General features: G+C 46.9%; 1 protein-coding gene across 2 annotated transcripts in view; it reads left to right on the top strand.

Moving 5' to 3' along the window:
* Vap33 (VAMP-associated protein 33kDa) overlaps positions 1-12,669 on the top strand; it is a 51,858-nt gene that overhangs the window by 31,576 nt on the left and 7,613 nt on the right. Inside the window, exon 5 of one of the 2 annotated variants that reach the window (XM_084589754.1) lies at positions 317-397. The exons of the other annotated variant lie outside the window; for it this stretch is intronic. Coding sequence (XP_084445880.1) covers positions 317-397 — 81 coding nt within the window. The remainder of the gene's footprint in view (positions 1-316; positions 398-12,669) is intronic. 2 annotated transcript variants of the gene reach the window in all.

Genomic DNA, 12,669 nt, shown 5'->3' with positions numbered 1-12,669 from the left:
TAGCTGGGCTGCATAATTTTCTCTGGCCTTCATTACTGTTTTCCAAAGATTTGCCCATTTTGCTTCTGGCATCCCATGCTGGCACAGGTGCATATTTAGGAAGGTATTTTTGTACGTACAGAGAGTGACAGGTTGTGTGGCACACTGCTATAGACTAACTGGAACCAGCGCGTGTGCATGGGTGTGTGTAGGTGTGTGTGTGTCTGCCCTTTCCCTGCCCGAAAATCTTGTGGCAAGGTCTCTGGAACTTCCCCTCCTTTTCTCTGGGTCACTGTGAGTGTCCTGCGGCCGAAATGTTTTCCCCCTTTTCCTGTAGAATAACCTAGACGTGAGCACGTCCCATGGGGATGAGAAGGGAGCTGCCCCTAAGGGAGAGTGTGCCCCAAAATCCCCCAAGGTGAGTCACACCCGGGTGCCCCATCTCTGCCCTCCCTTGCCTTTGTTTGACCATTGGAGTGTGTATGCACATTGCTTAATCAAGTCAGTCTGGCCTCCGTCCAGGATGCACGGATCCATCAGTGTGCAGTCCCTTAGTGGTCTTGCTTTCTTCTGCTGGTTTGTGCTTTCCGTATAAAATGCTTTGGCTTTTGAAACTTTTTTTTTCTCATAGCATAGTATGTGTACAGTCCTACTAGCTGTGTGGCTAGATTGGACACGCACAGTGGCATTGTTGGTCTTTTTCATGCCCAAAGGTTTGCGTACAGTTATGGCATAGCAATTCAGCTGAACCTTCTAAAAAACTAGATTTTCTGCATCAAATTCATTTAACAAAACTGAGACAATTCAGTATGGTGCACCTTAGATTTTACAGGTGGCTTGCTTACAGTGTGTAATTTAATTTGCTAGTTTGGACTAAAGAACTTCTGGTTTCCTCAGCTTGCCTATCTCATTACCTATTTAATGTGGCCCTTAACTTGTACAGTGAAAGCTCGTTAATTCGAACTACACTACTTGATCCGGCCAAGCTCCATAGAGATCTGTGTATAAAAAAGCCCGTTAATTCGAACGCAAGTCGGTTCCGCTACGGATAATTTCAACTATGCGCCGCTGCCGCAGCTTGGCAGCTTGGCGCACATTACGCAGCAAAAAAAAAAAAGAAAGAAACATCTCCGCGATCGGAAGGCATAATTAGAGGCTGCGCACGTCCAAAACGGGGACAGAAGATGGAACCAGGTAAACCCATGGAAGAGTGGGTAAAACTTAAATGGCGCCATGACCGGCGCGGCGGCCGGCGGCGCTGGAGGGAGGGGACGGCAGCCGCGGCAAGGTCCGTGCATGGCTGCGCGGCGTCGGCTGCCTGCTCTCTTTTCTGCGCAACCTCCGTAGCTCGCAACTAAATACTGTTAATTCCAACCCTGTTAATCTGGAAATAGGGATAAGTACTGTCGGCAGAATGGGCAAAGCAGTGCTAGGGTACAACCCCAACAACGACAGAGTAATTTCACTTTGGATCCAAGGTCACCCTTTCAACATAACGTCAGCTTCTTCAGCAGTAGTAATTGGTGCATAGACTTGGATAACTGTTAAGAGATTTTATGCGGACCTGCAATGCCTTTTAGACCGCACTCCATCATCAGACGTCATTTTTCTCATAGGAGACTGGAATGCTAAGGTCGGGAGTGAAGAAATATCCGGAATTACAGGCAAGTTCGGTCTTGGTGGGCCAAATGAAGCTGGGCAGAGGCTAGTAGAGTTTTGTCAAGAAAACAACCTGACCATTGCAAATACTCATTTTCAACAGCACACGAGGCGCCTGTACACATGGACTTCACTGGACGGTCTGTACAGGAATCGGATCGATTATATTCTTTGCCAACAGAGATGGAGAAGCGCTATACAAGCAGTAAAAACGACCTGGGGCCGATTGTGGCACCGATCATCAGCTTCTTGTTGCTAAAATTAAGCTTCGATTGAGGAAAACGCAGAAAACTAGAAGGCCTTTCAGGTATGATCTGGATCAAATTCCATCAGAATATGCTGTGGAAGTGAGGAATCGATTTCAAGAATTAGATCTAGAAGACAAAGAGCCCGAAGAGATGTGGACTGATGTTCGTGATATAATACAAGAAGTTGCTACTAAGGTAGTTCCAAAGCAAAAGAAATGCAAGAAAGCAAACTGGTTATCTGAAGAGGCTTTGCAAATAGCTGAGGAAAGGAGGATGGCAAAAGTTATGGGGGAAAGAGAAATATACAAGGTTCTCAATGCGGATTTTCAGAAAATAGCAAGGAGAGATAAGACTGCCTTCCTAAACATACAGTGCCAAGCAGTTGAGGACAACAGCCAATTAAGGAACACAAGAGCTCTGTATAAGACAATCATCCTCAACAGCCAATTAAGGAACACAAGAGCTGTGCATAAGACAATCAGAGATATCAAAGGAAGCTTCTATGCTAAGCTGGGCGTGATAAAGGACAAACGAGGCAAGGACCTCACTAAAGCCTCAGAGATAAAGAAGAGATGGCAGGAATACACAGAAGAACTGTACAAGAAGGACCCGGATGTGCAAACCCAACTTAAGACGGTTGTGATTACTGATCTCGAGCCGGGCATCCTGAAGAGTGAAGTTGAATGGCCCTTAGCCAGCCTTGCTAAGAACAAAGCTAGTGGAATTGATGGCATTCCAGCTGAGTTGCTTCAAAGCCTCAACCATGACGCTGTTAACATTCTGCATACATTATGTCAGAAGATTTGGACAACCCTGCAGTGAACACAGGATTGGAGGAGGTCAATTTACATCCCCATTCCAAAGAAAGGCAGTGCCAAAGATTGTTCCAACTACCGCATGATCGCGCTTATTTCGCATGCTAGCAAGGTGATGTTGAAAATCCTCCAAGGTAGGCTGCAGCAGTATGTGGATCGGGAGCTTCCGGACGTGCAAGCTGGGTTTCGCAAGGGCAGAGGAACTAGACCAAATTGCCAACCTTCGCTGGATCATGGAAAAAGCAAGAGAGTTCCAGAAACCCATCTACTTCTGCTTTATTGATTATGCGAAAGCGTTTGACTGCGTAGATCGCAGCAGATTGTGGCAAGCTCTCCAAGAGAGGGGAGTTCCAATTCACCTCATCTGTCTCCTCAGGAACCTGTATGAAGGGCAAGAGGCCACAGTCAGAACTGGGCATGGTCTTACTGATTGGTTTCCGATAGACAAGTGAACCAAGGCTGCGTACTGTCGCCCTGCCTATTTACCCTATATGCAGAGTGCATCATGAGGAAGGCCGGTCTGGACGAGTCTTCAGCTGGAGTGAAGATTGCTGGAAAACGTATCAACAACCTTAGATATGCGGATGATACCACTTTAATGGCAGAAAGTGAAGTGGGGCTCCAGAGTCTTCTGATGCGCGTGCAAGAAGAGAGTGAGAAGTTTGGGCTTAAACTGAACATTAAAAAGACAAAGGTCATGGCGTCTTGTCCTATCAAGTCCTGGAGCATCAAGGGACAAGAAGTGGAAGCTGTGACAGATTTTCTCTTCTTGGGCTCCAAGATTACCCCGGTAGGAGACTGCAGCCATGAAATTAGGAGACTCCTGCTTCTGGGAAAGAGAGCCATGGTTAGCCTTGACCGCCTAGTAAAGAGCAGAGACATTAGTCTGCCAACCAAGATCCCTATAACTCGTGCTATGGTCTTTCCAGTTGTGATGTATGGATGCGAGAGTTGGACTGTGAAGAAGGCTGACCGCCAAAGAATTGACGCGTTTGAATTGTGGTGCTGATGGAGACTCTTGAGAGTTCCTTGGACTGCCAGAAGATCAAATCAGTCGATATTGTCGACCGTAAACTCTGACTGCTCATTGGAGGGTCAAATTCTAAAGTTAAAGCTCAGCTATTTTTTTCATCTGATGAGAAGAGAGGAGTCGCTGGAGAAAGATTTGATGTTGGGAAAGGTTGAGGGTCGCCGTAGAAGGGGTAGGCAGCGAACGCGATGGTTAGATGGCATCCTCGAGGCACTGCAGATGAAGTTATGTGATGTTAGGAAGATAGTGAGAGACCGGAAAGCGTGGCGTGACATGGTCCATAGGGTCACGAAGAGTCGGATACGACTGAATGACTGAACTGAACTGAACTGTCTGCGCGGTCCCAGCCAACGCCCATAAAAGGCTATGATCTTGGACGGGCACTATGGGCTAAACTTTTTTTTTTTTTTTTGCGATAGTCATCCATCCTTCCACCCATCAGTCATCAACGGAAGCACGCGAGTCAGCCGCGATCATGACGCCGGCTTTTAGCACCGTTCGTTACGATGATTGGAGTGGCAGTAGAAAGCGCCTGCCCCAGTCGCTCATAGCATGATAAAGGGAACATACTGAAAAGGTGGCTTGCACAACTGGACAAGCGCTGGCACTTTGCCAAGTTCGCTTCCCTCCCCCCTGCCAGGGCTAAAGACAAAAGATAAACACGCCGTTATCGCTGCGCACCATCTTGGCGTACTGCCAAGAAATGTGTTGTGGACCGTGCCAGCGCGAAACGAAAGGGAGGGATGAGGTACTGACGCATTTATTTATTTTTAGATTCATACGCACAAATCCACAAATCGGGGCTGGGTGGGTTCATTTTGCGAGCCAGTTGGTTAGGCGACTAAGTAGGATACATTTACAGTAATACAAATGGTTCTGGTTAGTTTTTTCAAGGCCATTTGATAATTAACTTTTTTACCGGTCCCATGGAGTTCGAATTAACGAGCTTTTACTGTATTAAATGTTGTCTTAAGCTATCAGCCAGAGGTCGAGCTGAAGGTAAACACATTGCCAGTAGTCAAGCACCATGGCACTGTTCCACAGTATTTCCAGACTCACCTCTTCACTTTATATCCCTAATGAAAGAGGTGCACTTGAAGTAAGCATGCCATAATGTACATTTGTACTAAACATAAATGCAGCCTCTATTTTTCTTTTCGTAGTCTTTTTTTTTAAGTGCTTATCACTACTAGTCCATCATGTATAGCAGAACCCCTCTATAGTGAGTCACTCGGATGAGCAAAAATCTTCACCTTATCATTTGTTGGTGATAACATGGCCCTGAAGATGCTGTCTGGTAACTAAATGGCTGCTTAATAAATATGTCTTATTGCATTATGAAAAAAACACTTCTTTTCAGTCATAAGATTCTTTGTTTACATCCTGTGTAAATACTCCTTTAGAATGAAGGCAACATGGCTACGATTACAGCTGATTTTGATTTCATGTGAAAAGCAAAGCCTTACATGAACACGGTGTCATTTTCTGCTGTTAGTCATTTAAGAGGCAGTAGCTGACAAATATGCACAACAGTCAAACCTAACCTAAATTAAACACTTTGTCAAAAAACTTTTCAATCTTTGTCAAGTTGGATTTACAGAAACTGCAAAACTACACAAGCTGCGCCTCCATTTCTTGCCACTGCTGCCTTTTGTTTCGCATTGCACAGTGCTACAAATGGTCGGCTATTTTTTTTTCCCTTCCTTACTGCTGCAATTTTACATTCTGAACCGCACTGCACTGCCTTCTTTCCACATTCGTAGCCAGCTTTGCCCCCCCCCCCCCCCCCCCCCCCATTTTTTTTTTCTATGCTCCACGTGCTTTGCCTCACGGCTCCAAGACGCAGATACAGTTTGCTTCTTAAATCTAGTGAGCCTGGTCATAAAGCCAAAAAATAAAAATTTGCCTTGGGATCCTAGGTTGCGCATGTACGCCGATGTCATTTCATGGGGAAGTATGTTGCCGCAGTCAAACACACTTTACTATAACAGATTTTTACCAAAAGTATCTTTGCTACAAAAGGAAAAGATTCAATCAACTATGGAACACTAACCAGGACTATATTTCGATGGTGTCTGCCTAAGGCTATTTTCTCCACATAAACTTGAAGTGCAAAAGAGAAGATGGTGATGCATGTCTTTGGCGTCTTCATTGGAAAGCATTGTACAATTGCTTGTTATTGTGCACTGAGCAGTTGTGTGTTGCTAGCATTCCCTCAACTTCGCACTCTCTCCCCTGGCATCGCTCATCATTAAGCCTTCACAGTGTATGTGCGTTGCTTCCTAAACCTCAGCTCTGCACCACTCACCGCATCGTAAAGCAGCTTGTGCTTACTTGTGCACTTTAAGGGTGCTCGCCTTCAACTGCACTTCTTTGCTCTTCACTTGCCTACCTTTGTCAAGCAATTGAAAGGACACTATAAGATTGGCAGTGCCTGAACATATGGCTACCATGTAGTGGAACAGTGTTCTAGAGTGGACCTGTCGTTTCCAATGTGCACTTTTTATTTTTCAACTACTACACAAATTGCACAGCTGTTGGTTCGTCTGCATGAAAATGTAGATTAGGGTACACAGTGGGTACATTCGATTTTCCAGTCGCGGAATACTTGCTGACAGGCCTCGGCTTGCGCTCTGACAGAAAGCAGCGTGTGGTCACATGACCTTGCAAGCTCCATCGTTTGTTCTTAGACGCTCTAGCAGACGATGCCAGCCATCAGTCACCACGACTCAGTTCCTTCGCAGTGATGCCGCGTGCACGTTTATTTTTTGGCGTACGAGTGATACTAAAGATAGATAACGGAGCGTGACCTGCTTGAATGTGAAGTGTTTTACTGACCTCAGTTGGCATTACTGCTCACGAAGTTCTGCCAAGGGCGCAGCTCACAGCGCACGAAAGAAGACTAAATCGCATGCAAAAGCATTTATAACAAGTTCTAGCTGCTCCAGCACAAAGCGGTTTCGCTTGCTTAGCTTACAGCTGCTTAGAAAGATTGTGTCATTGTTTATTGCATGATGTCATATGCAGGAACACGAAAAGTACTCTGAATGAGTCTTGCTCAAAATGGCCGCCGGGCCATGATCTTTACTGGTAGGCGGGACTTCTGGGCTGCCCGAGGAAATTCGAACGCCAGACAGCTGTGCGCAAGTAATCCCGGATACTCCGGGTCTGATAATCGAATGCACCCAGTGATGAATTCTGTGCGGAGAGTAAGCTTAACAAAGTGTAAATTGCATAGAAAAATATGGCAGGAAGGGTTAAGCAGTGCTAGCACCCCTACTTCGCATTTAAGTATGCAGATCAGCTGTTATTTATTTTTTTTGTACTTTTACATACTTTTTGCTTTGTGTTGGTACCCCTCTGGATTTATGGCATTGTGTAATTCAAAGGTTTCTGTCACCTAAATATGGGTTAGGGGGCTGTGTTTTGAAACAGATGGCTTTAATATCATTAGAGTGTGAGTCGAAAAAAAAAAAAAACATTTTAAACGGCGCATAGTGTAGGTTCAGTCAGCATATGCAGAGTGAATGGTTGAGATAGTCTTCTCATAGTTTGTATGTGTGCGTGTATTTTTGTGTGTGTGTGGGGGGGGGGGGGAGAATGTAAGGATTTTTATTTCCTCTAAGTAATGTTTAACACTGTGTAACCGTACTTATTAGCAGGAAGTTATGTATGAGCGCTGTTTGTTGCATATTATTAATTACACAGAAACATTGTCCTGGTGTTGAGTCAGCGGCTACTGTGGGGCATGCTGTCTTACTTTTTGGTGCAATAATAAAGGCAGCCTTATTGTGGTGGGCTCCCCTTTGTCATGAATGTCATGAGCAGCAAAGTAGCCAAATGCCATATGCCGTTCCAGAAATTAATCACATGTGACAAGTGCTTGCGTCGACATGACGGCAAAGTTTGTGATGTTATGCTATGTCCCGTTAGGTTATGTGCAGTCTTGCTGAAACCATGCTGCCCCACTATCGCTTCTGCTGCTGGAGCCATAGTCCATCTAGTACTGCACGATTTTTCAGAACTTTTAGTTTTGGTCAAACAAGTTAAATAGATTGGATAATACATTGCTACACCGGTTCTGTGCCACTGCCTATTTCAGAATAGCACATGGCCCGCTAGTTGGTAACAGCTGAGAAGTGTTGTTTGCATGCTGCTTTTTATTATTATTACTTTCCTTACTGAAAGTATTATGCGTACTGTACTGTACGTGTATAGTACTACGCAAAATTTAAGATTATTATTGTTGGTAGAGTAACACTGGTTGCTCTCTACAAAATTCATGTCCAAGACAGTTTGGTTTACAGCTAATCGATTTCAGTACTGTTTGTGTTTGTAGTAGCTGTCATTGTCCAGTTTTCTTTCGTGAACTTGAGCTAAAATTTTTAGGACCCATTCCTAAATAATTCTGGCCAAAGTGGTAGAGAATCAAATTTCATGCAGTTTTTGGACTAAAATTAGTAAAGCCTTTATTTGGGCCCTTGTTAATTCGAAACTTGTAATAATTTGAACTGGGAAAGCAGCCTTTCCAATGTTCATGTAAGTCTGTGTAATCAGATGCTCGTTAATTCGGACATGGGTGGGCTTGCTCTGGTTATTTCGGGTGGAGGATCACATTGAGATATGACACATGCCACCGGCGGTCATCAAAATAGGCCTCCCTGAACCTGAAATGAACATAACACTTGTACCTGTGCACACTGTGCGCACTTTGGCATGTGTGGCAACGATTGTCTGTTCCGCAATCAAGCTGTCGCATAGTTTGTGGGGATATGAGGGGGAACGGTCTTCCGCCCCGCTCCTACTCCGCAGTTGCAGCGTCCTCGCTAGCGACCCACGGAGGGAACAAAGGGACAAAGGACTGGGACGACACATCGTTACTACTCGAATGCTATTTATTGCATTTGCAAATAATACAGAGCATGCTGGCTAGCTATACATCAACAAGGTTTTTCTTGGAAGGGCAAGGCTACGTAAGAAGGACTTTTGACTCACCGGCTGAGGAATGGGGTGCGACTTCGGCGGCGGCCGGGATCTCCCGTGCGTGCCGCATTCTTCGGACAAAGCCATACCATGGCGTTTGCCGCGGGAGGCGGCGAGAGCGTGCGGTATTTACCGGTCGCTTTGCCGTTGGGAACCAGAAGATAGGCGGTCGTGCACAACGGGTCCCCCCATGTGCGCTGCGTACTCCGTGTCCGCTATCCCCCGGCATTTGCCGGGAGAGGCGGCGGGAGACGACCGCTCTCGTTGCCGGCTGTATCCAGAAGCTCTCTCTCTCCATCTCGCGGCAACCCGCGTAGACGTCTTGGTGACGCATCCACCATTGATTCTCCTTCCCCCAAGGGGAGGTATTTACCTCCTCTCCCAGCCGGCACTGCCACGACGCGCGGCGGAGTGGTGGTGACCGGTCGCGGCGAAGGGGGAGGAAACTGGTTTTCCACATCCCTCCCTCCTTAAATGTTCACCTATGGTTGTTGAGAGCTGCTCCTTGGACGTCATCCGCGAGGTAAGCACCAGGCTTAGCAGGGCGATCCAAACGTTGGTGCCATCGAACGAGCAGCAAGGTGAAGGGGCCTCGCTGTCCATCGGCAGGTCCCAGATGCCAGTGTTACGGGAGGGTCCCGTTAAGCCGGACTGGTTTCGTGAGACTCCGAACTTCGGTGATTCACGGCCGCAGGGCAGCAGGCAGGAACGTAAACAATGGCAGCGGGTCCAGGCGGCTTCACTTGATATCTGCACAACCCTCCGGATCTCCAAAAATGTTGAATAAATTGAGCAAAATGACCATTTGGTAAAATGCGGGCCAATGCGAGTGGCAAACAATTTTATCCGGCACCGCACTGCATTCCGTTAATCCGAACGAAGCACGGGCATCCGCGGTTCGTTTGCCAGCATAATAATCTGGTTCCACGAAATTCTGATTCGCTTCCGAGCTTCGGTGATTCACGGCCGCAGAGCAGCTGGCAGGAACGTAAACAATGGCAGCGGGTCCAGACGGCTTCACTTGATATCTGCACGACCCTCCGGATCTCTAAAAATGCTGAATAAATTGAGCAAAATCACCATTTGGTAAAATGCGGGCCAATGCGAGTGCCAAACAATTTTATCCGGCACCGCACTGCGTTCCGTTAATCCGAACGAAGCACGGGCATCCGCGGTTCATTTACCAGCATAATAATCTGGTTCCACGAAATTTCTGATTCGCTTTCTCAGCCCAAAAATACCAAGTTCGTTTGAACGAAGTTAGCTTTCTCTAATTCGGCTAGATGTTCAGCTACAGCGAGGTCAATATAAAACAAGCAAAACGCATTTGCTCATGCTGTATGCCATGGTTAGCCTGTCCTCCGATGTGCTACAGGCAGCTCCCAAAAAGAGCCTTAAGCCTACTCGCTTTAGCGCTAAGGACAATAGCTAGAACACCACGCCGCGAGGATGTGCATCTCCGCCAAGGAACCCAGGGTGACCCTACTCACTCGCTGCCATCCGAAGGCAACTTCTGAGCGAACGGCGCCCACCGCGTCCAGCGGTGTCGGAGCGCCCCAATGCTTTCCGGCAATCACGGCTGCAATACCAGTCAGCCGATTGTGGCACCTGGCTCCCAGAGCCAAAGAGACAGAAGAGGAAATATTTACAACTATATACAAGAAAAGTAGGGCCACCGTCCCGGCTGAGGCACTCACTCGCTTCCGGCGTGCTGTTCTCCGTGGACAGCTCGGTCTCGCGCTCCATGTACGGACCTCGTGGCTGCACCTCTCAAAGGTCTAGGCACACACATAAACACGCACACACACACACACAAATACATGCGCGACCATTTGTTCTCGCTGCAACTCCTCCCACCTCGCCGTCAAGAAAGCATATTATTAGCCCTGCTAGCATAGCGATGTCGGGTCAGGCCTAATGTTAAAAGTCCGGGCAGGCACTCCGCGCGACGAACTGACTATCGTTCTTTGTCCCTAGAGAGGGGTAACTAGCTCAAGTGTTTCTGCATGAGAGAACCACGTTGAGGCGCCATTGTGTCGTTGTATGCGAGGGGGAACGGTATTCCGCCCCGCTCACACTCCGCAGGTGCAACGTTCTCGCTAGCGACCCGCGGAGGGAACAAAGGGGACAATAGGACGGGGACGACACATAGTTAATACTCCAATGCTATTTATTGCACTTGCAAATTATACAGAGCATGCCGGCCAGCTATACATCAACAAGGTTTTCCTTGGAAGGGCAAGGCTACGTAAGAAGGACTTTTGACTCACCAGCTGGGGAATGGGGGTGCGACTTCGGCGGCGGACATTTGCACGCGCCGTGAATATGGCGGCCGGGATCTCCCGTGCGTGCCGCATTCTTCGGACAAAGCCATACCACGGCGTTTGCCGCGGGAAGCGGCGAGAGCGTTCGGTATTTACCGGTCTCTTCGCCGTTAACCAGAAGATGGGCGGTCGTGCACGACAGGTCCTCCTATGTGCGCTGCGTACTCCGTGCCCGCTATCCCCCGGCATTTGCTGGGAGAGGCGGCGGGAGACAACCGCTCTCGTTGCCGGCTGGATCCAGAAGCTCTCTCCGTCTCGTGAGAACCCGCGTAGACGTCTTGATGGCACATCCATCATTGATTCTCCTTCCCCAAGGGGAGGTATTTACCTCCTCTCCCAGCCGGCGCTGCCACGACGCTCGGCGGAGTGGTGGTAACAGGTCGCGGCGAAGGGGAAGTAAACTGGTTTTCCACAAGTTATGAATTCATTTTTACTTCGTCATCCCGCGGCTACAATTGGGTGCACACATCGGGTGCTATTTGATGCATCACTGTTCTGTTATTTTTGTTTTGGGATGGTGTCGCACTACTCCAACATGTGCGCATATGCCCCTCACGTGCCTCCACGTTCTGCTCACGGCTGGTCTTATGCAGTTTCACCGCACTGTGCACTTCGCCGCCATATTGCACTGTATGACTGTGCAGTGAAGCATCCTCAAAGTGCCATGGGGTTGTTTTGTGCAGAGGCATCAATACTACAGAGTCTCACTGTGGAAAGATTTGGGTGGGTTTTAAAATTTTGAGCAATCCTTCAACCTTCCCAATATTCTGCACAAAGCAAAGCATTTGACAAAGCCATAGCTAGATGTTTTTTGTATACACTTAAGTGACACCCTTGTCACATTGTAGCTTTTTTTTTATTTATTATTGTATAGATTATCGTTAAATGCAGTTCAAAAAAAGAAGTGTGGTGAAAATTTTGTATTGCACCGCCTCAAGCCAGTATGTGAAAACCAGGTAATTAGTCTTCATTTCAGGGGAAAAAAAATGCTACAGACATGGTCGGACAGCCATCGACAGGCCTCAGTAGGTTACGTTAAGCAGGGACACCTGGTTTATACACCAAATAAAGGCATATGACGTGCAGTACCATATTACTGCTCTGAACTCCTCCAACAGCGATATTGTTAGTTCATTAAAAAAAAAAAATCAACTTAGCAGCCCCAAGTTTTCTGCTCATAAAGCACTGCTACTGTAGTTAATGAAACAGGAAAATATTTGTCAGAGGCAGCAAAGCAGTGTTATATGCCAGTATACCTGCCAACTCTCCAGAATCTCTCAGGAGGCTTCTTAATTTTGACATTTTTCTATTGTGTGGACAGTGACTTAGATCTCCCATAGAATTGTATTTGCACAAAGAAGTAGGTTCTGCGGAAAACTCCTCATGGAACCCATAGCTTATCACAGTTGCCAGCATTGCAAGGACTAATTAGATTTTGCATGAAACCTCATCAGGTTTTTTTTTTTTTTTTCTTCTTCTGTATTCACCTTAGAATGTGATTGCAGTGGCCAAGGAATCTGTGACGTGTCTGCATGTGGTTGGCACCTAAGAAACATGAAATATGTACTATGTGCGTCCTAATTCATGAATTTGGGGGTTTAGATTATACACTTAGCTGATAGAAACAACTG

The sequence above is a fragment of the Amblyomma maculatum genome, chromosome 1 (assembly GCF_055883805.1).
Source record: "Amblyomma maculatum isolate TAMU_Amacu chromosome 1, ASM5588380v1, whole genome shotgun sequence".
Taxonomy (NCBI): Eukaryota; Metazoa; Arthropoda; class Arachnida; order Ixodida; family Ixodidae; genus Amblyomma; species Amblyomma maculatum.
The sequence above is the reverse complement of the archived record's forward strand: the minus strand, read 5'-3'. Positions and strand labels throughout refer to the sequence as shown.